This window comes from Mizuhopecten yessoensis, unplaced genomic scaffold (genome assembly GCF_002113885.1).
Source record: "Mizuhopecten yessoensis strain PY_sf001 unplaced genomic scaffold, ASM211388v2 scaffold9987, whole genome shotgun sequence".
NCBI classification, from domain to species: Eukaryota; Metazoa; Mollusca; class Bivalvia; order Pectinida; family Pectinidae; genus Mizuhopecten; species Mizuhopecten yessoensis.
In genome coordinates this window covers 1,783,202-1,810,539 of record NW_018408322.1, presented here as the reverse complement: position 1 = coordinate 1,810,539, position 27,338 = coordinate 1,783,202, and the positions used below count along the sequence as shown (strand labels likewise).

At 35.9% G+C, this 27,338-nt stretch overlaps 2 protein-coding genes across 5 annotated transcripts in view; one reads left to right on the top strand and one right to left on the bottom strand.

Moving 5' to 3' along the window:
• The first annotated feature begins 894 nt into the window (after positions 1-894).
• LOC110459261 lies at positions 895-11,131 on the top strand. Of its 2 annotated transcripts, XM_021511435.1 has the most exons (10): positions 895-1,022; positions 2,185-2,251; positions 2,516-2,707; positions 4,053-4,133; positions 4,274-4,450; positions 5,426-5,623; positions 5,896-6,097; positions 7,073-7,213; positions 7,690-7,773; positions 8,051-11,131. In XM_021511435.1, the coding sequence occupies exons 2-10, from the start codon at positions 2,199-2,201 to the stop codon at positions 8,330-8,332; spliced, it is 1,410 nt and encodes a 469-aa protein (XP_021367110.1). In that variant the 5' UTR covers positions 895-1,022; positions 2,185-2,198; the 3' UTR covers positions 8,333-11,131. The 2 variants fall into 2 exon arrangements, with proteins under 2 accessions (XP_021367110.1, XP_021367111.1); XM_021511436.1 differs by lacking the exon at positions 7,690-7,773.
• A 1,025-nt stretch (positions 11,132-12,156) lies between these two features.
• Positions 12,157-27,338, bottom strand: part of LOC110459258 — a 22,631-nt gene continuing 7,449 nt past the window's right edge. For 2 of the 3 annotated variants that reach the window (XM_021511429.1, XM_021511430.1), the window contains exons 8-13: positions 23,707-23,988; positions 20,177-20,271; positions 19,740-19,868; positions 18,070-18,144; positions 17,423-17,558; positions 12,157-15,975 (exon numbers count right to left, since the gene is read on the bottom strand). In XM_021511429.1, coding sequence (XP_021367104.1) covers positions 15,661-15,975; positions 17,423-17,558; positions 18,070-18,144; positions 19,740-19,868; positions 20,177-20,271; positions 23,707-23,988 — 1,032 coding nt within the window. In that variant the 3' untranslated portion in view covers positions 12,157-15,660. The remainder of the gene's footprint in view (positions 15,976-17,422; positions 17,559-18,069; positions 18,145-19,739; positions 19,869-20,176; positions 20,272-23,706; positions 23,989-27,338) is intronic. The other variant, XM_021511431.1, reaches the window with a different exon arrangement.

Genomic DNA, 27,338 nt, shown 5'->3' with positions numbered 1-27,338 from the left:
AATGTAGTAGGAAACAACATCGAATATCATGTACAGCTGTTTAATGTATCGATTTATCATGATATCTTGTTCTGTTGAAAAAATCTGTGTGATTAGTCAAAATAATAAATAAAAATATTGAGTCTTGTATTTGTCAGTAAGTTGATACGGACTAAATAAGACCAACAATGGATGGATGACATTATATGACGGGTGCATTATATGATCCAGGAAATGCTATCCCTTCCTGGATCCTGCTCCGCTTTTCTTTTCTATTATTAAGCAATCCGCGATGTCTCTCATTTTCTACTGATGTTTCATAGGTTCCTCTCTTTAGTTCCAATGTTTGACTTGCTGTGGTAATTTATCGATACATGACCTATAAATCATATTTCATTTTACTTTTGTGTGATGTCATTAAAATACTTTATTATACATGTAGAAGTATTTCTAATTCTTACCCAAGCAGTACCCGGGAACGGTATTATTACAACATACTTAATGGTCAATCAACCCAGAAGAGGTCCCTATGACCTTCACATGTACCACCATACATGTACCTTGTCTCCTACATACACACACACACAAGCACGCATACACTAAACACATGGAGGCACGCCCTTCAATGACCTTAACTGTCAATAGGACGTTAAACAAAATTAAACAGTTAAACCAAACAAAACCATAAAAAACTAGTGAAAGGAAAGATATGAATCAAACGAAAAGTAAAAGACAAATGTCAATGTGAATATCAAAATTGGCTAAGGTAAGTGATATCTTTAAAACACTAGTGTACATGTAATGCTTGTATGACTCTTTGAGCGTATTTAAAAAACACATTTATCAACAAATGTGTGTTGTCTGATTACGACGTTCTGGTAAGGGTTATCTAAATTGCACAGGATATAATTGTAGCACGTGACCGTAAAGATGTATGTACGACACAGATGCGACAAGGAAGTAAACAGTCGCGACCTTGACGTAAACAACCATGACGAGGACTCCTGGACTTAACAATCGTATGGAGACTTCTGCATGATAAGGTACATATAATAAATATGTAATCTTTGTTCTGAATAGTATTATGATGCTCACAGGTTTTTTTCACACATAGACTGTATCCTTATATAGTTGTCGATATTTGTACTTTCGATTTGCGTTACTTTAACATTATTTCCTTATTACATTATAGTACCTCCTGGTCAATTGGACAGTAGTTTGTAAAATTACCATACATTTGTACATGTACGTCTAGATTTATTTGATGTCTGGAAGTCGAGCAATATATTCAATCTTAAAATGAGTATGTAAAATACGTCATATACTATCCTATAGCCCAATATTTACCACCAATAATGTCTATCACTTTCATTTGGTAATTTGATCCAGAAATCAATGAGCTTAATTCGGCTCTGATAATGGTATTTTGTTAGTGTGAAAGGTCCACGTTAAAGTTAGTTTGAATTATCAGTAATTGATGAACAGTCATCAAGGGATTAAATACATTTTTGCAAAGTTTTACATACTGAGGTAATATAATTTGTTCTAGCAGGTGCAATCAAATTCGGGAAAAGTGCAAGCAATATTTATATATATATGTACACTACTGTTTCTAAAGATATCACTTACCTTAGCCAATTTTGATATTCACATTGACATTTGTCTTTTACTTTTTCGTTTGATTCATATCTTTCCTTTCACTAGTTTTATATAGAATGGTTTGGTTTAACTGTTTAAATTTGTTTAACGTCCTATTGACAGTTAAGGTCATAATATATATATATATTGTTTAAGTAGCTGGTCTAATAAGTGGGGATGGGCCACAATACACTCAGTTTGAATGATGAGTAATTAGCACACAGTAGTTAATGGATTCAGTACATTTTTCATGTTTTCACATATCGGCACGCAACATGGCTATTCAGTTACAGTTGTGAGTTGTCTCTTTATAGTCCTGTTCGTTTGGAAAAAAACATTGATTACTTTTATAAGATTTCGTCGAGATCCATTTTGTTTCGAGAAATAAGGACACTAATCCCGGGAACAAAGTTCTTGAAAACAACAAGGTCTAGTCGTCGGGCACACACCGCCCTTGTATAGTGTTCTTCGATCTCGATATATGTCATACAATTTTTGTAGTGCTTGTCAGTTACTATTATTTATCACTTTTGTTTCAACTTTCCTATACACATACCTGTTTTACAGTACAAGTATTGAGAATGACAGAGTCGAAATCATCGATGGACAGTGAGCGTACAGCTGTGATAAAAAGGTACGAAGTTGCCTTTAGTCATATAAGTAATCAAAGACAGTAGAAACTCTTTTTTATGCACACACATATGTCAGGATAAGTATTTTTAATAGCTTAGCAATATGCCAAAAAGTCAATAAGGTGAAATGTTGCATCGCAAAATATGAATTTTATTATAGGGTAAAAAATGATTTTTAAATTAACCCATCGGAGCATAGAAATACTGTAAAATGATGTGGTTCACATTGTATCGGTGTTTTTTTCATCAACCCCATTTTGATAAAGTAATCTTTCAGAAATCTCAAACAATTTGCACAAGCACGTGATAAGCCTTGGTCGGGATCCCCCACCCGGTCATCACGAAACTGGTAACCATGGAGATTCTGCAAGTGACCTTGACGAAATTGAGCAGCTATGCAGCAGAGTCACGACGCTGTGCACCTTTCATGAGAGTTTATCTTCGGCACAATATGGCAGGTAAAACCAATGCAGGCGTTGTTTAAAACTTCAAAATGTCATGAGGTCCAGCTAAACGAAAAGGTAAAGACAAACATCATTTTGAAAGTGAAAGTAGCTCTACTATCTTTTTAAACAGATCAACAGATTTCAGGTGGCTTACACAAGTTGAGATCTCCATTGTTTCGAACGGAGATTTGAGATTTGTTATATTATTTTAAAAAAACCCACCATGTGTTGGCTAAAAGTCGATGAAGTCTTATTACAAATGTTTTATTGTAAACTGTTGGTGACATCTTTCGCAAAGAGGCTGATCTTCACGCTTCAATAAATTAAGAATGAGTAATACATGAATGACCAATCTGGAGACGGACAAGGACAATCTCGTGGTAGCGTCTCTCTCTATTACTGGAAAATCATTCACCGAATTTAGGTTTAACAAATAGTAATTTGTTAAAGTATTTATTTTAATTTCTTTGCAAATTTTACCAAACACATTTGTTATTAATGTGTTTTTTTAGATTGAGTTTTAAATCAACAAGTGGTAGCAATACAACCGTTGTTAGAGGCACAGTGTGCCCACATGTCCGGGACCCCGGGATAATGTAACGTGTCATATTTTTTGGTAACACTAATTAAAACAGTTTTCGCGTTTTTGTTAAGAAAGCTCTGTAGAAGAGAAAATAATTAACATCCTATCAACAGGTAAGGTAATTTAAGGACCTGCCTCAATGTGTGTTGTGCATGTGTTTCGGAAGCAGTGTATGTTGGGTGTTTGCCTCCTAGCGATAGCCCTCTACCTTGGGAAAAAAAGCGAGCAAAATATTTTTTCTGCACTCATTGTAATATTTTGGATCTTTGTATATCTCTCTTTTTCTATCTACCTTTTCTTCTTACTGCCTTTCCCGGCCACACCTCAACTTCAATGTTGAACGTTCGTCCAGGTGAGGAAGGCAATGGGTTCTGTTCTTAAAGCCGGAACACCAAAGTCCTTAACATGGTTGTTTTTATTCCCTATTAAACGTTCAGCTTTTATCGGAATAGCAATAACTGGTTCATCCGTTTTCAGCTTAGTGTGAGTGAGCGGAATGCTGTGCTGGGTGCATTCGGCATTGTGTTTCAGTAAGATAGCAATATAAAGTCGGCATCAGAACCGCGCGATCATAAAAGGACAAACACATCAACACACTCGGCTTCCAGCACAAACACAGGTAAGCACGCATATACGACACGCTTGGAGGCACGTCCAGGGATGTCACCGAAAGAAAAGAGCAAGGAAGAGAGAAAAGAAAAAAAAATATATATGTATATCCAAAGTCTTGCGACTGACACAGCTGAGCAAATTTCTTTTTTTGTTCTCCATTAGCGGAAGATACAGAAGAAACCCCCAGATTCTGCAGGACCCTCACAATAGTCGGCTCCTACGACCTGCAGTGGGATACAGCAGGTAGGTTCTTTCCCCGAACCTACAGGGGTTCCTTGTGTATTTGCGCTAAGGTAAAATTGTTTCCTTTGTATGTGGCCTTGCATATCACTTGACTTTCAGACATGTTTTACTCATTAGTTTTATCATTAATATTTCAACAGTAGCCCTGAGGTGCAATGTATGTGGAAATGGATTCAATGGCTGGAACGAAATATAACTCCACAATCAAAAAATGAAATTCCACCTGATCCAGAGGATATAGGGCCCCCATCAAAAACCACATCAAAAGTACAAAAAACAGGCTGCATTGCGAAAGGGATATGGGGACATAACCAGAGGTAAAATTTAAAACAGAAGTGCAGAAATGATTCAAACTGTATAAGTAGCAGTTCAGACCATTAAGTCATATTTTCACTCGGTTATGCTTTTATTACCCAAGGATAACGTCTAACATGTTTGACCAATATATTTGAATCTTATCTTCATCAACAGAAATAAAAGTCGTCAAATAATTAAAGTAAACAAGATACATCTTTTTAAAAGACAAATGGTAGAATTTAGATGGGTGTGGTTATAAGTCTTGAATAGGTGTGTACCTATGACATTGCTTAAAACATATGTTGAGTCCTATATAAGCCATTTTACGATTTACTGGTGATAAACTGTCCAACGGGATATAACTCGCAGAATTGTACATGCATATAACAAAGTTGTATTAACCTATTTATGTATATGTCGCTGCCTACTCAAATATCGAAAGGAATATCGAATAAATATGTTGATTCGGTGCTCTTCTTGTTTCACCTAGAGATTATTTAATCGTCATATGTGATTGAAAGCAATATCTTGGCATAAGATATTTTCATATATAAAGAGATAAACAAGCATACGAGGCGTGAAACACGGCTCGATTTTGAGATGTAGATACCAAATTTAAGATACTCTAATTGTACAAAATGACAGAAGAATTCAAATATTGTTTTAAATTTAAAGTATTTCAAAACGTAAAGAATTGTGTGAAAGTGTAAGTACCAATACATTTACTATCAATTATAACGTAGCATGTTTACACTTGCTAACATTAGAGTCAAGAGCAATGAAAAATGAAAAATGTATTAACTAAAGCTAATTATGCTTAACAGTTTTTGTTTTTTTTAAATGACCTAAAAAACTGCAAAAAGTGTAAAAATATTTGCAAAAGAAGAACTACTCATCACGCTCTCGATATAGATTTAAATTTACTAGCACACTATTTGACAGAGGTTAAGTATTTTTTCATTGATGCGATATAAAATATAATTTTTATTTCTTAGAATGTTGAATTTAAACATGGAGCAGTCACGTGAAATCAACGATTTAAACACGACAATAAAAATAGATCCGAGGAAAAAAGACGTTCAAGAGACGCTGAAAGGATTGAGAATCAAACAGAACACATTAACAGAGGAAATTGAAAAATTAACTGCTTCTCTATCAAAAGTGACACGTGAAAAAGACTATTGGATAAACAGGTGAGAGATATTTTGAACCTATGATCAGCATATAAACTAATAGGATTGAAACTGCTTTAATCTTTTCGTTTAAGTAGTAATAATGGTGTCTTGCGTTTGTAACGAAAAATATCTTCCTCAATAAACTAAACTGTCTTGAAAAACTAATAATATGTTATTAATATGAAGGAACGGCTTCGAGTGAATAAGCTAATTTAAGTTTACTTGCAGCAAACATTTTCTTTATTAACTATCCTCTGGCAAAAAGTTAACATATGTATGTAATCTACCAGAATGAGCAGCATGGCTGGCAAGAAATTGAGAGACAATAACCCAGAGTTGATTGATCTGAGTGACTCCAACGGACCCCTAAAGCTGGCGGATAAGTTCTCCGAGCTGTACGATAATCAATGGACTAGCGCCTCCGAACATTTACATACCACTTGCCAAATGTCAAACGAAAATGCCATACAACAACTCTCGTCGTTAACAAAGGTAATTACAAATGCAAATTTGACATTTGACGTTTTTCATTAGGATTCTGATGTTATGTTGTGAATAAACACAAATAAATAATGATATTATTATTATTTACTTCTCAATTCGAAAACAAACAGTCGTTTATTTTCAATAACCATGAGAGTTGTATTTATAATTTGTTTATGATTTAATGATATAGTAAAAGTTTGTCTAGCGATGACTTGAATAAGATTTTCAACGTGTTGTCAGTTAGCATCACAAATGATTAGGACGAAACAGCTCAGCTGTATGATGCAGTGGTAATTCAAAAGTAATTTTTAGGTCACCTGGCCATAGGTCATGGTGACCTATTTCCATCCGTCGTCGTCCGTTCCGAATAAGTGTTCTTACTTTTTGTGCCAATTAGAAAATCCAAGATGGTAACCCTGACCTCTCATTGACTGTGATGTTTTTTAATTTTTCTCAAGAAAGGCTACACCGATTGACTTCTCATTTAGTAGGAGTGTTTCTTATAAGGTTTCGACAAAGTTTGTAACTTTTCAGGCTGATTGTAAAATTCCAGATGGCCACCCTGGCCATTGATTGGCTAGGACATTTACAACTTCATCTGTGCATAGTCCATTAAACGTGTCCATTAAACATTTAATCTAATTCATGTATACAGCATGTGCATGCCTGGTATCCAGGTTATTATGGGTGTATCCCCTTTCCCCAAAGTAACTATGTGCCAATTTATAAAAAAAGAACATGCTACCATCTGAGTACTTCAACATTTACTCAGGTGTCCGTTTAGGCCCATGGGCCTCTTGTTGTTGTTTACCATTCGTATAGTTTCTTTTGGGGTATCATATTTATATGCTATTGACTTTGTTCGCTATTTCGGCCGTTAAATACAAGACACGAAATCGACCTTATCATTACGGAACGTAATTAGTACCACGTAACACAAGGCGAATGCTTCTAACAAACACATCGTTGATCATATAATAGGAGTGTTACAGCTCTTGCTATGAGAAGGCCGGACGCCAGCTTCAGTATCTACAGAAGATTGTTTTGACTGGGACTTGGGAAGATGACGTCGATGCTTGTGATTCAAAACCAGACAGTGATAAGGCATCTCCTGTACCTCAGGTAAATGTTGGTGATACGTTCTTATGCTCATATGAACTATCATGATAGTGCTACAAAAAGTAACTAAGATTATCAGGCTCCACGACTAGGTTAGACTGATTCTTTTTCTTATAAAAAAGGTGCATGTTCACATTTCTAAAGCATAGTGTTAGCGAAAACAAATTGTTTAAAAACTCGAATTAAGTTCAAATAATTAATAAGCGCTATAATTTACTGCAAGATGAACAAAATTGTTTTGGGAATCACCAGCTTTTGTGCTTTAGATTATGTATTTATTACATATTATTAAACATCTGGCGTTTAATTCCACGCTTGTACTCAAAATATGCTGTAAACGCCGACGATAAAATAACAAATCAATGGTATATTAAAGGAAAAAACGGCTTGTGCATAAAATACATTTAAAAGTAAACCCGTCTGTCATGCTTAATTTTGAAAGAAGAAGTAACAAAAGTGATAAATTATCAATATTTCAGAGAAGCGCTACTGCCGCCGAAATGAAGACGTTGAAAGATACAAGAAAGGAATTTGCTCATAGAGCAAAAGAACGTGTTATCAACGTATTTGTTTTAGTTATTTGTTGAAATAATATAAAAAAGATGTATATACACGAAGCACTGTCTTGTGCCATTCATTGCTAAAGAAACAGCGATAACCCGTCAGCAAATGCTTGATCCCAAATCACTACTTACTAAAATTGACAATGCAAGTTACGCGGCGAGATTTTAATGTCCCTTCAGGACGATTCCATTATATAAAGGGGCATTTTTGTATGGTGAGCAGCAGTGTTATGCTAAAAAAAACACTGTTTGTAACAGTTTGTCTATTTCATCACAGGATCTGCTGCCCGTCCTGGTGAAGTCAAGTGGTTCTGAACTTGAGGGGACCAGCATGACGGATTACCTCTCGGAGTGTATTTCCCTGTGTTGGAGTATGGTGGTACAGGACCCTCCTATTGTGCTCCACTGGCCACTTGACAAGCAAGGAAGTGATATAGACAGGGACATGTTTAATCTGTACACAAAAACCGGAACGAAACTAAACTATGAAGTGTGGCCTGCTCTTCTCTTACACACCAATGGCCCACTTCTCAGAAAAGGGGTAGTTCAACCGTTATAATATTGTACATCCGTCCGCATGTACCAACCGTTGATATCGTGAAACACAAGATTGTCTTCCCCGAATATTACAATGAAACGCTTTACTAATTAATGTTTAATAGAATGTGTATTGAATTCGTTAAAATTTTCTCATATAGAAACATGTAGTCCCCTTAAGGATCCCTGTACCACTGCCAAAAACTGTTACTACACATTGGAAACTGTTTTTGCCGGAATGACAATAATTGTGATAAAATATTTTGGAAAAGAAATCCAAACCTTGTGGGATTTGTTAGAAAAATAACGAAGATAAAATAAACAAAATGTGATTAACAATAGTGTTGCAAGTGTAACACCAGCAGCGGGGATAGATCGCGATTCAAACACTGGATTTAAGATTGGTATGTTATCTCTCTTACCGATTGAGCTACCTGGGCAACGGAACAAATCATAATGGGACAGTTATCCTTAATTCGTGTGTTCCTGTCAATATGGAGATGTCCGGAGTCACAAAGGATTTGGAGAAACGTACTTATAAGAAACAGTCACTTAAATTATAAATTCAGATTAAGGATTTGGTTTCGTTTGTTGGGTTTAATGTCCTACTTATACAGTTTTGGTAATTTAAGGACGTGCCTCCATTTTTGTAATGTATGCATGTGTGTATCATTGCATGTAAAACTGCTCTTTAATTTTTGCACTGCGCAGAACAAGGATACTTTGATCGGAGTACTTCTCGTTTTGACCGATAAAGAGTGAGCTGGTAGAACAAAACTGTGTTAATTATAAATGTTATGTGACAAATATAATCTTTAATTACATTTTTGCCAGTGAAATATCGGATTCTATCAACTTGATACAACTGATATCTTTCACACTGTGGCAAATATCAAAAGTGAAAATATCACTTTTTGGTATTGACCAATCATAACGGTATCTTCTATTCGCTGCATTCAAAGGTAACGATTTTTTGTTCAGATTCAAATGCTTAAATCATGCCAGAATTAGCAGAAAACGTCGGAATTGCGTTGAGTATCCCATTCAAAATGGCGCGCAGCCTTGTTGTCAAGCGTGACGTCATTATAATATGGCGCCAATTATTACGATTCTGAAATCCGCGCTTATTTAATGGATTATATTTTTCATGTTTTGTGTTTTGAAAATGTAATAGATAGAAAATGTAATGGTGTCTTCAGTAATAACAAATATATTTCACTTGTGTGGCTAATATTTTGATGTTTTTTCACTCGTGGTGCGCATCAGATTAAATTCAGATAACGTTTTCTGTTACAAAGAACGTATACAAATATGTTTCCCTCCTATGGCACATTAACCGATAAATTATTATCGCTATTCTGTGTTACTCGTTATTACTTGTATACGTTTTTCAACGGAAAATCATTAAAACTCCTCCATATGCTTGATAATTTCCCGTTTTACCATTTTTTTTTTTTTTGCATAGGAGTGTGATACACTTCAATTTACACCTGCAAGTTCGGGAAAAGATACGGCCTATTGATCCAACCGCATTGTCAAAACAAAAAATGACAATAAGGGCCAATAAAAGTAGATAAAACATGTGAAAGGAAATAACATAAAAAATACGCAAAGGTAAAAGACAAACGTCAACTTAAAAACATGTAATCTACCAACAAGTGTTGTATTGTGAATGGTTCGTGACATGCTATGCGTTGAGGATGGTCTTTTCTTTTCAATAATGAAGAATTTATCATGAATGAAGACCAATCCAGAGAGAGGAGTGGGAGGGTTAGAGTATTTCATTTATTTATATACTGACCCATGACCTACGTTGAATTTGTACGGACTTGAAATTGCTCAACGGCAATATTTTGTTTATTTTGGATTTACTGTCCTCGCAACGGCCGCTTTGGGAGTTATGACATACGATCGATTTAGGTTTCTTCCATAATGTGAAGAAAACCCCCGATACTGCAGGGACTGCCACATTAGTCGCCTCGTACAATCACATGCGGCGGGATGAGCATGCCCCGTCTTTCTTTGAACCTGCAGGGGTCACTTGCACGATATTTTGCGAAGTCTCTTTTAATGTGCTCTATCAATGAGTCATGCACAAACGCGTCTGTTCTTTCCTTATCGTTTTAAACACGGGCACATAACAGTCACTGATTCTGTTTTATTGCCTTTTAACAGAAAAACGTGACAAATTCTCAGTACTGATGTATGTTAAACTTTAGATATAACATAAATCTTCCTCGAAAAGAATGTCAAATCAGTTGTGTTAACCTTTCAATAAAAGCATGTACACACGTGATGATGAGTTACTTATTGTATTTTATGTTAAAAACGTAGTTGTTGCATACTGTGACATTTTAAGGGGATAAAATGATATCTAGATAAAATGCAATAGCACAGTCCATTCATTATGCATATTAAGTTTATCGCGGTGAGGAACTGTCACAAGAACATGGTATAATTTCTGTCACAATTGTGACCGCAGCGGGTCCTGACAGTCTACCTAAATTATATTGTAAATACACGATATTCATACAAGTACTGTATTAGTTACTCTTATACAATTTTCTTATACAGAGTGAATGTGTAACAACAATAATATATATATATAGTCGATATAAGAGTTAGATTGGTAATGTCATAACTACTAATCGTTGTGGTGTTTTTGTTTTACCGTCTAAATTTTACTCCAATAATATTTTACGTTCAGGTTTTGCTTACTTAACAGCAATAAGATTCAATAAGGTCAACTTCAGGACATCATTGACGGTAAAATAGTAATACTAGTGTTTGTATTGACAATAAATGCGATTTCATAATCTTACACTGTATATTTTCTTTTGATTTTACTTATTCCAAAGTATTCAAATAACAATATTTCCCTTAGTGTCATAGGTGGCACGGTAGTCTAGTGGTGGGACGCCAGGCTTGTGACTGAAGGGTTGCGGGTTCGAGTCACGGAACAGCAGTGTGATGTTTCAACAAATGTTGAGCAACATTTGACTTTACTTCCCTTGTTCCAGTCTACTTAGCTGTAAATGAGTCCATGGTCGGGCAGTGCTAGAATTGTTAAATGCTTGCTGTGAGCGCCGAAATAGCAGCATCGACTGTGTGCTATCTAGAGCGTTGAGGAAGATGTTGGCTGGTTGCAAAGGCCTTATAACCACTGATAATAATTTGTAAACGACCTACAAACTAAGTTGTGATAAAGCGGTAAATAAGAACCTCGAACTATTACTATTATTATTATAGGTGTCATCTACTGCACCAGAAGCCAGTATAACCGTTTATATTGACAATGAAACTCATGAAGCGAAGACCTTTTCATAAACATGTACCTATATCATTTACATGTATATGTACATTTGAAAAAAAGCAGGCTGGTTGGTGACGTGATAATCGCTTACAGTTCTTGAGTTAAATGCATGTACTTGTACATTAAATTAATGGTGTTTGACTTACAATTTCGGTGAATGATTATGTATAAAATACAATAAAATTGAACCCAGTCTACAACTTTAAATGGTATTTAACAAACTTGGCAGAAATCTCCAAAATTACCAAGAAAGACATTATCCATACTGCCTTGTTACATATATCATCAGGCCCGTAGCAGCAAATTCTTCGTTGCAGGGAGATGAAGAGACAAACATTATACATTCTGTTTGTCTGGATCTTTGAAACAAAAGAAGCTGCACACATTTTTACAAATTAAAACACCAGCATAAAATTCACAACCATTCTACCACCATATTTTGCAAAATACGATTACATTCAGATAAACAATGAACGCCTTTCTCAATCACATTTAACATCAATATTGACTCAAGCACAACATATCCATCTTGAAATAAAATAATAAATGAACACAATAAGACACTGTCCTTTAACCATCAAATTTTAAGAAAGATTTAATACGGGTATCAATTAAACATCCAAGTAAACATGTTCAAAATCACAAAATATGATTATATCAAGTTATAGGAGTGTGTCCATTCGGAAATTGCACTTGCAAACAAATGAGATATATAAAAAGTGTATGACAACAACGATGATGAATATGGGGAACCTACTACTTTAGATACCTGAGACTTCAGACGTACATTAACATTACGATCGTTAAATTTTAGCATGAAATATTAATGTTATGCTAATGGTGATGGGAACGCGATTGTCTCTGACTTGCACTGTCTAACAAGTTAAACATATTATTGTTTAAAATATAGATATATATGTTTTGCCGGAATCATTGTACGTCACATAAGGGCCAAATAATTATTCAAGCTATTGTCCAAATATATGTCGAGATTTAATAGTATGGGTATACTTTCCATCAGGTCACAAACATTCCTAAATATTCTTATCTCGACTGGGGATAGAAGCTCTGAAAATAAACCGTAAAAAGTGACATATACGTTTTAGTTTGTGCTGTGAATATTTTTTCTTCTCGGAAACATACTTATGTAGCAACCAACATGGCCACACGGAAACCAAATTCTGGAAACTATTAGCATTAATCATAAGAAACTTGCCTATTGTGGTTGGTACATTAGACCTTTCAACAACAAGCGAAAACGCTGGAATTGAACGCATCCCTGTGTATTCTGCATACAACTCATTGTCACAGTATAATGTTTAAATTCTTTGAATATAACTACGAAAAACAATTCTTACTTTTGGATAAATATACTTTTATGAATTAACATGAAAAAAAGGAAGGGTACTTCTATTCTTAGCCAAATGGGGAAGCCATTTACATAACATTTAAGCCAACATGATGTGTGAATGAGAATCATATGCGATACCGCAAGCACAAGAATGAATATGATTTTGCCCTGCAGCCAAATCGCTAGGACATTTGTATTTTTGTTTATGAAATTATGCTATGTTAATTCATTTCATGCATGCAATCAGACGCGTACTAACAGTACTGAAAGGGTAAGGTCGTTTCGCCCCAAATCCTATATTTCTTGTAGTTATACGTACTATATCGTTACGTGCCTGCCGTAATGTAGTATACTACCGTGTATTAAAATAATGAAATGTGTTTTCAGGACATAAGCTGCGCCATTTTCAAGCCATACCCAAGTCATATAATATTAATATACATGAAATTCACGCTTTCATTATCAACCTTCAGACACTTTACATACAGCTACACTTAAATACAAGGTATGACGTCATTAATAATAGGGATAATTTATATTAAGAAGTAATAAATGGAGGGAGATATTTATCATTATAATAGTCTATTCAATTTTGAATTAATGTTTTATAAAAAGCTTTTCTTTTTCCTTTCTTTCAATAGAATTTTCCGAAAATATTTGATAAAATAGGAAGATAGTAAATTTCTTTTCTCCACAAGTGTCCAAGTGTTCACTCAGTTTCGTAGTCCTGTATTCCGGTGCAATGATTTGTTGTTTATGTACACGGACTTTGGCTCTTAATATAAATAAATTATCTTCGGTGTTTTCAATTCACGTTTTCTGTTGAAAAAAATATTGCTTTCCTACACTGTCTTCGTATGTCTTAATTATCTGGTTAACACGGTGATCTACAGTAAGTAAAAATATTCCTAGTCCGTTAGTAATATGTTGTACATGTAACAAATGATATGCTAATCGCATCTGATTGTAAATAGATCTAGGTATGTGTACAGCGTCTGGAGATTTATATATAATAAAGTACTAATGCTTATTAAGATCTAATTATTTCTGATCTATTTAAACTTCTATATATGTACTGGAAAATGAGAATATTTAATGAAATACATTTTACAATTAGAGGTAAAATCAATGGGAAACAACTAAATCAAAGCAAGATACTGTCAGTGTTTTATTATTTAATTGTTTCATGCTTTACTGCCATTCGGCAATTGAAGACATTTTGGAACAAACATTACTGTTAATAAACGACAGTCGCACAAAACAAGAATATGATTTTATGTTAAACTTATACTTAAAAGTATCAATACATGTAGCAAGCGAATTGGTTATACCATGTATAATACATAAAAATAAATAAATAATAAATATGGAAACACATTTTATAGTAAAATTCAATTGAATGTTAAAAATAATATATTAATGGCACAAAAGCTGTATCAAAACAACCTTTACATACTGTAGCTGATACACCATTCTATTTGTTCATTATTGTAGTGTCGGCGTATTCAATCATAATATAACTTACTGTAAAAAGTCGATATTACCTGGGGCAACATATGTCTTAAGTGTTATAGTATATAGGACAATTGTGAAATGAGCCGGTTCTCGATTTAGCATGCACATGTTTTTCACAGATTCTCGCCGCAAAACCAGAATAGATCGGGGAACAGTAATATTTCAGACCAGATTCAAAGAGCATAATATTAAGGAAACAAGGAAAGAAATATCTAAAGGAACCAGGAGACGTAGTCAACATTAACATCAGGGGCAGTAAGATCTGAAAGACAAAACCTTCAGAAGACAGACCAGAGAAATGGTGGAAATGTTTTGCTTTAAAATCTTCGTTTGTTTATTTGTTTGGGGCTCAGCGTCCTCGCAAAAGCCGGGATCGTATGAGGACAGCGACAGTGGTCTAGGTTATTGACTTACTGAATCTTTCTAGCTTGCAGTATGCTTTTAAAAAAGGAAAGCGGCAACAAGCTGATTCTGTTCAGCGTTTGTTTTGTTTTTAGGAGATGAGGTGAGAAAACTAACCCCCACCCCATTGGAATTGGGTTTCAGGGGGAAATGATTGGCTAGCTGATTTCTGGTCTAGTAGTATTCATTGACATATTGAATGTCATATCAATTTTATAATTATGAAAACCACAAACTTTACACCTGCGTAAAACTTATGTTGACATCTGTATCTTTTAGTTGATTCTTTGTCGGTATTAGAAAAAAGTCATTGTCTATCCCCATTTCTGATCTATTATTTCTTCACAACAATTATATTGAAATCGAAGTATGAAATTTGTATATGACATAAAACACAAAAATATATTGAATCTTTTTTTTGAAAATTGTTCTGCTTATATTTCATAAATGGACTGAGCACTGAATATTTTATACGAGCCTGATGTCAAAAAGACACAACAGCAAGGATCATATAAAGACAGGTGCCTAGGGGGACACAACAGCCAGGGCCATATAAAGACAGGTGCCTATAGGGAGACACAATCGCCAGAGTCATATAAAGACAGGTACCTAGGGGGACACCGAAGCTGAAAGTAGATACTGATAACGCACGGCAAAATATAAATATGTTTACAAAATATGACAGACTATAAATAGTTTCGATTTCACTGTACATGAATTTAAGGATGACTTTCGTACGTTTTGATGATTAAAAGAAAGTAATACACGTTTATTGCTGTCGTTTTAATTTTGTATTAAGAAAATAAATTTCATAACAGACAGTCACAACTTTTTTAGTATTGTATATAACTCGTGAATTGCCTATTACTTGATTGGGATGAGCCCAGAATATCTGGAACCCACTGGTAGCGAGTTGCGATAGTACACTCAATTTCATAGGATAACGGGCTCCCGAATTCACAGTTTCTAAATGAATTTCCACTGCAAGCTGGCGAACGTACTTCAACACTCCCGTACTCATCATCTGGACAAGGGAAGGCCACTCGCTCAGTTCAATATCCATTTTGACGTAATCAAGTATCGACTGAAAAACATACAATCCAAAAAGTATTAGTATCATCATTCGTTAAGAAGTTTAAAAAAGTGTTTCAGATTGACTAGTTTTCAAATAAAGATAATATGAGGAATTGCTAAAACACAACTGCGTTGCTTCAGTACATACATTTGTGACAGTTTTCGCACAACAAACAAGTTATTATTATAATAGCTTCAGATTTATTATGCAAAACATATTTTGAGCAGGGAAAAATAAGGTTTAGTGTTTAAACGAATGATTTGGACTCAAAAGTGAAACGAGGACGTCTTTTTAAAGCATATTTTTTTTTTTCTCGTGTGGTCATGGAGATGAAAATAGGGTCAAAGCAGGTGTTTCAAGTCTGATAAGTGGAATGCAGAGTAGATTCGTACTTATATAGTAGCTTATCGACAATACATGTATCCCCTGGAGGTTTGAAAAGCGTTTATCTCGAAACACGATCACATGAAACGATTTAGGTTTAACACTTTACAAAATTAGTTTTACTTTGGAAAACTCAATACAGATCATCTGCATTTTATTGATATACATCCTATATTTATCATCCATTTTCTAATGTTTGGCCCAGATAACGCGAATGGTGGATGGTCAAGTCTTTATTAGAAAAACGTGTCGTTTGGAGTGTGGTTCATTGGAACGTCGATATAATTTAACTGTCATTACCATATGGTACATCTGATATTGTTTTGGTAGGGGAAAGTTAGATTAAATTGTCGCATGTGCCTAATTATACATGTACAATAAGTGGTAAGGGATCATTAATAGTTAATAAGATATGTACTATGAGTTTTGATTAAACGGAATGCGGAATTTAGAGAGAGGCTCCAAAAGATTGGAGAGAGAGAGGAGATGATCCAACGGATATGAGAGAGAGTGTCCGCCAAAGTAGGGGCAAGATGAGATTGTCGCGGCCACAATGCGAAGTAAACAAAAAGTCTCGGCCACAATGGAAAGTAAATAAAGTCAACATGTGTTGTCAGCGTGTAGTGTAACACATGGCTTGTATAATTACTTGTTCGCGTATCACATCCTTTAAACAGCTAAGTTCATATGCATACGAGAGCCTCATGAGACGGTCAAAAAGGTGTAAGAAAATAGGAAAGAATATATATAGATCCCAAGAGTTGCAATAGGGACAGCAGATATTTCTTTAACAAATATGTATGGTGCAAAAGAATAATCTCATTTGCTTTTTCGCCTTCCCGAATTATTTCAATGACCCTTTGTCATTTTTTTATATTCCCTTAATATGTAGTCCTCGATACAAGGCGAAATTAATTTGTAATGCCAATATATTGCCTTGAATTAAAGACAGTATAACATTTTTTTCTATTTTTGATGGGATAATAAACATTCGACTGATCCATTGGATTTATCATACAATTAAACATACATGCATACGTATACTTTCTTTAGCTGCACTAAGAATACTTACATTGGAATGTCCCAGCATTTTCGTGATAGAATCGAACGTCATCACTTTCCATGTCTGCAACATGCCGTCGTAGTTATACAGACCAAGGTTGTGGAACCAAACTTTTTCTGAATGTTTGTGGTCATCCATCCCTATACTGTAGAAAACATACACAATTGTGACAAATTTATTATAAATATGTAACAAACACGTGTGAAATATGTCATTTGTTTGTGTATTTTTTAATTTAAAAACGCAAAAATTGACAACACTAATTTGAGAATTATACAATCGACGTTCTTTTTAGCCTCAGCAACATGTAAATAACAGGCTAACAGCCATGTAGTTCTCTGGGCATATTACTGGAGTACTTTGAACTGCTGAATCCAATTTTCGGGTTTCAATTATGTCTTGGCAAGTTCCATAAACAAAAGAGACTTTGTCATTTCTGTTCTATAATTGTTATTGTATACCAAAATTCATTTAACACGGATTTTGGTAAAGAAGAAAGAAAATTAAAGATCCGAAGATCTAAATTAAATTTCATGATAAATACTGCATTCTTTCTTCAGTACAGCCTAAATGTAAGTCTTGCTTGTTAGAAAGCCGTGATAACGTTTATTTGACGTATATATCAACATATCAACTTTATCATAGTTGTAAGATACCTTGGATCGAACGAGTGGACTTCACAACCATACCGTCTCGATACTTCTTCGTCGAATGTCCAGTCCTCTGATATCCTGAGTGTGTCGAAAACATAAACTCAATTATTACAAAAGTGACATGGATATGTAGTAATAATTCAGATTTAATATGTGAAGCTTTCATGAGTCAAGTTTATGTTGTCGTGGACAAGAAATAACGTTTGTAAAATCTTTAAAAGTGTTATATCTCAATAATCGATACACAATTATTACGTTCAAAACTATTAATCCTTTATTCAGATTTGTAGTATTTCTGATATAAATTATGAAGACAACATTCTCCTCGTACAGCATATTTTGCTATATCATAGCTATATGTAAAACAAAACAGTGCCATGATAAAACGTGGGCTTAGTTCAATAGAGACAGGTGACGATTCTATTTCCCTAGTACATTGTACCGCTGATAAATTATAAATTGTCGAAATGGCCATCTGATCCAGTAAGATACTTTCTGGGTTGTCTGTATGAACAAACATCGTGTCCACTGTTTGCTTCATTTCATCGTTTGCATGTATCTAGTGAATATTGTTCGAAAATATGTGACAGTAAGAGTCAATTCGTGTATTATTTGAGCGGTATTGATATTTCTAATTGATGGTTACTGTAACAAGATCTTACACGTCACAGTAACAGTGTAGAACGATGCAAGCACAGTTATTACTGTTTGTGTAATGTCCTATTAACAGCTAAGGTAATTTAAGGACGTGCCTCCGTGTGTGTTTTGTATGCGTGCATGTGTGTATGTGTGCCGGATACAGGGTATGTTGGCGCATGTGCCTATTCGACGTTATAGTGCTATATCACTGAAATACCATGCTGAAGGCACCCAGCACAACATTCCGCCCGGTCACACTATACTGACAACGGTGAACCAGTTGTTGCCATTTCCCTAATTGCTGAACGTTAAACAGGGAATAACAACTACCGTTTTTTAGGATTTTGGTATGCCCCGGCCTGGGAACAGAACCCATTGCCTTCCTCACTTGGCCGAACGATCAACATTTAAAGCCAAAAGTGAGTTATTAATGTAAAATGAGTGTTGAACGATGTACAACAGTGTTGAACGATATACAACAGTGTTTACAATGTTATTAAATGCTTGTAAAATGTTACTTGTTAAAAGATGAGCAAAGTATCATTATTACATTCTTATCGGCCCATCACCACAGGAGAGGTCATTTGGGCCAAAAACAGGTAGATGAAACATGTTAAAGGAAATGACAACGTACGGACGAAAAGTACAGGGCAAACGTCAACTTAAACAGTGGCTATGATAAATTAACAGACCAACAGTTTTTAGCTGTAAGTTCAAATTTTACAGATATTGAGTTTCGAAAATAGATTTGAGATTTGTCATACTATATAAAAAAACTCTTGTTTGTTTAATGTCAATGCAATCTCATAACAATAGTTCGTGACTTGCCAATGCATTGCTGTTGGCATTTCCGTTTCTCTAGAAATATGAATGCGAGTGCATAGTGCCATAGAACAGGTTTAAGTCGTCACCACAACATTTTCAGGAAGTTACAACAAGAGTGTGCAATGTTGAAATATGGGAGTACGCGGCCATAATAGTAGTGTAGAATGTCGCAATATAGACCAGAAATATGCAAAGAAGTACTGACTCACCCAAACGAGTAAACGATACAGTTAGATGATGGTCTGTAAGCAGTGTCGTTACAAACGTCCCATCCTCCGTCAGCTATGCCACCAATACGGACTACGTCGTTACAAAGAACCTGTGCTGAAAAAGGGTAGCTGCAAAGAAAGTATATCACGATGTATAGCTACATCGCCAAACGGTTACGGCATTAAATATATAACGGGCGTGAACTATTTAATGGTTGTCATATATATAAGCATGTATATATATAAATAAAGAAGTTATAATGCTAAGGAATCATATGCTGGTAGCCTTATTCTCATAAAATTGTTAATAACAGCAATGAACTTGAAAAGATCATTTGTAAATAATAGTTTAGTTTGCATGTTAAAATGGAAACGTTCTTGGAGGTGTATGTTATAGGATACTTCAGGTTTTATTCTAAGATACTCCGGGTTTATACCTGTGAAAAAGCAAAGCAGCTTCGATAGCAGGAATAGTTAGGACATCGCTTGCTGGAGGTAGTGTGAGTGCCGGCAAGTGTTTCTGGCATCGCATCTATATAACATAAATACAATATACAGGTACATAAATTGTACTGCATTAGGCTCACTATTTATAAATCAATACCGCACACCAACCTACTTAACAAAATTCAAACTCAAACGACGAGATGACCAGTTTCCATGTTCGAGCCTAGTAAGTCAAAACATGTAAACATGATTAAAGTTACCGTGACTCCCCATTCGCTGTTGTCCTTTCCCCTTTTCTTTTGAATTTTGATTCTTATCAAGACTGGACTAGTTAATGCCATTAACATGTAGGATTTCATCAACTGGAGTAAACTGAACGTAACTGAAGATATCACTTGCAGACGTTCGATCTCCTTTTCCTCATTCCCTGGACGTTGAAACTGAATTCATCCAAGTTACACACATTCAGTGTTTGAGTAAAACGTCATGACACGACTATATCTGGGATCGCGTGATATTTACTTATTCCTATAAGGTGTTATACATCCTCCTAACATCTAGTGTCATTTAAGGACGTGCCTCCGTGAGTGTAATGTATGCAAGTGTGCTAGAAGCGGTATGATTGTGCATTAACATGAGGATTGGTTTCTTTTTTGTTCGTTTTACGTCGTATTTACAGCTTATGCCATTTAATGACGTGCCTCCATGTGTGTTGTGTAAGTGTGCATGTGTGTATATGTGCTGGATGCATGGTGTTCGTGTAATTGACTCCGTGTGGCAGCGTGGATCTTATACCGAGATGATGACGGTTATGCAACATAAAACATTCGTTTTTGTTGCTGTCTATGATGTCGTTCAACCAATTGCTTTATTGCTAGATGTTCTTGTTTTGCTAAAACGTTTGGATTTAAATCATGCTGTTTCCTTTAGGTTTCCTGGTGCAGAAGGATGCAAGCACTTAAAATCGTCCATATTTCAAATTTATTTGAATGGAAATAGACAACTTCCGTTTTTTAATTTTTGTTTTGTTTCCAAAAATAAAGGTTTTGTTGCAAGTGATTGATATGTTCAGTACATCATATCAAAATCAACAGCTGGAAAAGTTAAAATAATTCGATTAAATCGTTCATTTTACAAAATACTGATGATATTTAAGGCAATTGATATTTTTATCGAGAACATAATATGACTTTAATATGATACAAATGTTCAAAACAACAATGAACACACAAGTTGAACATAACTCGTATCTTATCTATCAATAACCTGAGTCATAATATATTCCCTTATAGAGCTATAGCATCCGTGAACAGAGATCATCCATATATTGCCAAACTTCTAGAACACTAAAAGGTCAGCAAGGGCCCAACAATGTGCCTGTCCGTTTTTTTATTGCCATATGCCTGACCTTTCCCCTACGGTCTATTTACAGTAACAGAAACCTTGACTTTGACCTTAAAACACGTTTCCTTTTTTGCGTATATATATACATATGTAACTGTATATCACAAAGTAAAAAAATCACTTTTGGAATCGAAGATGCTCTATATTTATCAACAGTAACCTGAACCTTGACATAAGAAGTTTAAAATCTCTATTGCACATATACATACTGTGTATCACAGTGCATCACCCTTTTAAATTTAAGAAAGATCAGTATTTTGGATTCCGAGATAGTCTCCAGAAAAAGTTAGGAACGACGGCGGAGACAGACATTATCATAGGCCAACCGCGTTGCTGATGCAGGGCACTACTGTGACAGGAATGCTTTATTATTTGATGGTGTATTGTGTTGGGTGTCATCGGCATGGTATTTAAGAGAACAAAACACTCCTAAGTTGGCATCAGATTCGCACTATCGCAAACAGGCAAATCAACCACCATACACACATGTCTGCAAATATTTAACACATTGATTCGCGTCCTTAAATGACCCTTTCTGTTAAAAGGACTTTTAACAAATGCAACCAAAATGTGTTCGTTGAATAACGGTATAGTGTGAAAATTTACAAAGGAGTTATTCGTCACAGTTAAAAAATTCAATTTTATAAATTGATATTTGATAAGCTTCTGCAAAGTCTATATTGGCATTTTCTCAGGCTTGCTTTGTTTTATGCGATTTTATTTAAAAAGTATCTAACAACCAAGGTGTTATATCAGTCAAACCACACTACACATTCGGTTCTAACCTTACCATGACCAGGGGACGTCTTTTGTAAATCTATATGCCGAAAATAGATTTATAGATAATTGCCCTTGTGACGATAATTTCGTATGCATGTACATTGGAACTACATGTACCTATGCTTCCTTTGACAGTGCAATTCACTGTATACTTTTTGGATGATCAAACAGCCATGATATCAGTGTCGATAACACATAACAAGCTAACCCAACTGCTACATCTACTAAACTACGCCGTAAGTTTCATGTATGGCTAAAATGTACCTTCATTATTAAATATAACAATTCACTGGAAAAATGTACTCGCGTTGTTTTAGCAAGGAGAGTAGTTAATTTTGAATTTAAATGATTATTAATCTATCAATCTTGGCGACTAATCAACTCACAGGTTTTTTTTTAAAACCAGTTAATGATCGATTCAGGATAATCAAAAGAATTAAACAAACCAAAGGAAAAATACAAAAGGTAAAACTTGTTCATGAATATAAAAATCTAAATATTAAAAGTTGTTATGGTTGTCGTATCTTTGAAACAGATTAACAGACTCAGAACTTTCTATAAATGTTTATAAATTATCTTGTGTCGGCTGAGAGTTGATGTCCAACCGTATTTGTTTCGTATCATTGAAGTACAGTTAACATGAATGGGTAATATAGGAGCGATCCCTTCGGCGACGAACAATAACACTTCAAAAAATTATTTTCCTATAGAAGAAACACCAACCAATGATTCAAAGTTTTATTGGACATAATCTGAAGTCTACTATAGCAACTGTGACAAAACAATTGTGTTTCAAGTGATTGAGGATGATTATGTTGAATATTTAAATCAATCAATAACAAGTTAATCCCACGTGTCAATGAACCTAACATAATACAAAAGTCTTTTTAAATGATTCATGTTGTGTATTGTACAAATTAAAATGTCTTGTGAAATGCATGGTACAGTAGTATTCACCTAGAAAAAAGCAGTATGGAATCATTGGTATTCGTTTGTTTTGTTTTGTTTTTGTATTGTTTCATAGACCATCGACAATGCGAGTCATTTTAGGCCATCCAACACATTAAACTCAAACATCACAAAAAACGAAAACATCAAACTAGAAATAAACGGATTTAAAAGGTGGACAAAAATATCCACGGGGAACGAACTGGTTGTAAATCATATCATAAATTATTATAACGATCAATTGAGTGTAAATAAACACATAGTAATTGAACAGAAACGGTATCAAATAAACTTTTCATACATGATACATTATATAATCTGTCAAGCTTTTCTTTGAAAACAGGACATTCATTTATTGTTATTCATGAAACTAACTCAATTAACTAACCATATATACGACGTAGCATCCTGTGACTTTATTTCCGTCGACGTTGTACCAACAAGAGCGATCCACTTCTCGGGAGAGATGGAATATTCGGAATCCTTCATCATATAATCGTGATAGAAGAAGCAGTTCTCGGACATAATCGGCATGTGATGAGGCGTTTCCAATACCCTCAAATTTGACAATTAGTTGATCGACGTTTTTAAGGATTTTCTTGGATTCTAACCATAGTACTATGTCAAACCACTGCCGCCCTGCGTTGATCAGCAGAGATTTGTTGGTCGGCTGAAAAAATATTTTAATGCATTGAAAACGTAAATATGATAAATGTTTTTTTGTTATAAATAGCATTGAAAGATCACAATATTCATACGTGTCAGATATAACATGAAAACGAATCAGCATATATTTTTGTTGGGTGGGGTTTAACGTCTTCGTACCAGTCAGTGTCATATCAGGATGGGTGCGAAGGGAGACACTGCTTGAAACATTAAACAGAGCAGACTAAACCAAAGTAAAAGCACACATATATGCTATGTAAGGGAGTCCATTTCCTGCATAAGTAACACAATATGAAAATCGAATACCTGACATGGGAATACTAGTTATCGCATCGAATTCCCCCTGCACGCTTTGGAGCTTGCCTACTGATATTGCTTTAAACCAGTAGTTCAAGGACTATTTGAAACAAGAGGCCCAGAGGGCCCGTATCGCTCACCTGAATATAATTAAAATAATTGGTATGAAGTAAAGATATAGCACTCCATGGTAGGTGCTGTTAGAACACACTTCAAACAGAGCCCCACCCCTATGCCCCTACAGGGGTCATACCCACCAATTATACAAAATTGAGTCACCGTCACCCAAGGATGCTTCACACTAAATAAGGATAAAATCCCTTAATCCCGATGGTCGGAGAAGGATTTTAAAGGTTTTACCTCTATTTTCCTTTTTGGGCCCCGCCCTTCTGCCCCCCCCCCCTCGGAGACCACACCTACTGCTAATATAAAATTGAGTCCCCTTGGCCCAAGTATGCTCCAGACTAAATAAGGATAAAATTCCTTAATCCCGATGGTAGAAGAAGGATTTTAAAGGTTTTACCTCTATTTTCCCTATTGGGCCCCACCTCTCTGCCAACAGCGGGGTCAGACACACCGTTTATACAAAACTGGTTCCCCTTCACCCAAGAATGCTTCAGACCAAATATGGACAAAATCCTGCTATTCCTACCGAAGAAGAAGGATTTTGAAGATTTACATCTATTTCCCCTATTGGGCCCCACCCACCGTTTATACAAAATTAGTTCCCCGCTACCCAATGATGCTCCACACAAAATATGGACCAAATCGTTTCATTCCTACAGAAGAAGAAGGATTTTAAAGAATAATTTGCTATGTTTCCCTTATTGGGCCCCTCGGCTCAGGAACCTGGGGGGCCAGATCCACGGTGTATACAAAATTGGTTCCCCTTCATCCAAGAATGCTTCAGACCAAATATGGAACAAATCCTTTCATTCCTACAGAAGAAGAAGGATTTTAAAGAATTTGCCATATTTCCCCTATTGGGCCCCGCCCCTAAGCCCCCAGGGGGGCCAGACCCACCATTTATACAAACTTTGTTCCCCTTCGCCAAAGGATGCTTCTGACCAAATATGGACCAAATCCTTTCATTCCTACAGAAGAAGAAGGATTTTAAAGAATAATTTGCTATGTTTCCCCTATTGGGCCCCGCCTCTCAGGCCCCTGGTGAGCCAGACCCATGGTGTATACAAAATTTGTTCCCGACTACCCAAGGATGCTCCACACCAAATATGGACAAATCCTTTCATTCCTACAGAAGAAGAAGGATTTTAAAGAATCATTTGCTATATTTCCGCTATTGGGCCCCGCCCCTCAGGCCCCTAGGGAGCCACACCCACGGTTTATACAAACTTTGTTCCCCTTCCCCCAAGGATGCTTCTGACCAAATATGGACCAAATCCTTTCATTCCTACAGAAGAAGAAGGATTTTAAATAATAATTTGCTATATTTCCCCTATTGGGCCCCGCCCCTAAGCCCCCAGGGGGGTCAGACCCACCATTTATACAAACTTTGTTTCCCTTCCCCAAAGGATGCTTTTGACCAAATATGGACCAAATCCTTTCATTCCTACAGAAGAAGAAGGATTTTAAAGAATTTGCTATATTTCCCCTATTGGGCCCCGCCCCTAAGCCCCCAGGGGGGCCAGACCCACCATTTATACAAACTTTGTTCCCCTTCCCCCAAGGATGCTTCTGACCAAATATGGACCAAATCCTTTCATTCCTACAGAAGAAGAAGGATTTTAAAGAATAATTTGCTATATTTCCCCTATTGGGCCCCGCCCCTCAGGCCCCTGGGGGGCCAGACCCACCATTTATACAAACTTTGTTCCCCTTCCCCCAAGGATGCTTCTGACCAAATATGGACCAAATCCTTTCATTCCTACAGAAGAAGAAGGATTTTAAAGAATTTGCTATATTTCCCCTATTGGGCCCCGCCTCTCAGTCCCCAGGGGGGCCAGACCCACCGTTTATACAAACTTTGTTCCCCTTCCCCCAAGGATGCTTCTGACCAAAAATGGACTAAATCCTTTCATTCCTACAGAAGAAGAAGGATTTTAAGGAATATTTGCTATATTTCCCCTATTTGGCCCCGCCTCTCAGGCCCCTAGGGGGCTAGACCCACCATTTAAACAAAATTGGTTCCTCTTCACCCAAGGATGCTCCACACCAAATTTTGTTAAAATCCGCTCATTGGTTCATGACTAGTAGTGTAAAGTTGACGGACGACGGACGACGGACGCTGCGGTATGGCATAAGCTCACCTTGGTCCTTCGGACCAGGTGAGCTAAAAACTGGAGGTAAGAAGTCGTCAGCAGTCGGTTTTGCAGACCACCTGTCTCAAAACAGAGTATTGCAAGGCAGTCCATAGTTCCCCACCAGTAAAGATTTCTATGATTAACAAACAGTACACTTATGTCAGGTAGCATAAGTCACAGTGAGAATATAGTGACTTACTTTTTGCACTCTGATATCCCAAGATGTCTTTGTACACCAAATCTGGTAACTCCAGGTGAAAAAAGTAAAGAAGAAATGCCCCGGACAAAACTTTTCAAAAGTGAAGGTCAAAGGTCAAGTTGTAGGTAACAGTGACCCAATTATTGCACTCTGCAATCCGTCATCCCAAGATTGTACACCAAATATGGTTACTTCATGTGAAAAAGTATAGAAGATATGTCCCGGACACACTTCTTGGACGGAAGGACGGACAGTGTGCAAACCTATAGTCCCCCCGGGAATCGCTTTTTTGATATATCATGAAAATATAGCTACATGTATTTAAAAAGAATACCTAGGACTAAAACACGTTTTAAAGCTTTTAAAGGTCTTATTAGATAATATCATGTTTTTATTTGATGACCGAGTGGTTGTAGACAGGATTAAATACAAAACCTAGGGCAGAATGGGAATGTCCACAGCAATCGGGTGATCTATTGATGTGTCTCTTGTTGGGGAGTCAACTCAAATATGGCGAAGCGGAGAGTCTGTTGAGTGTCCACAGAAATTGTGGAGGGGAGGGCTTAACAGTAGTCTATGTCTGTGTGTTGGGGGGGG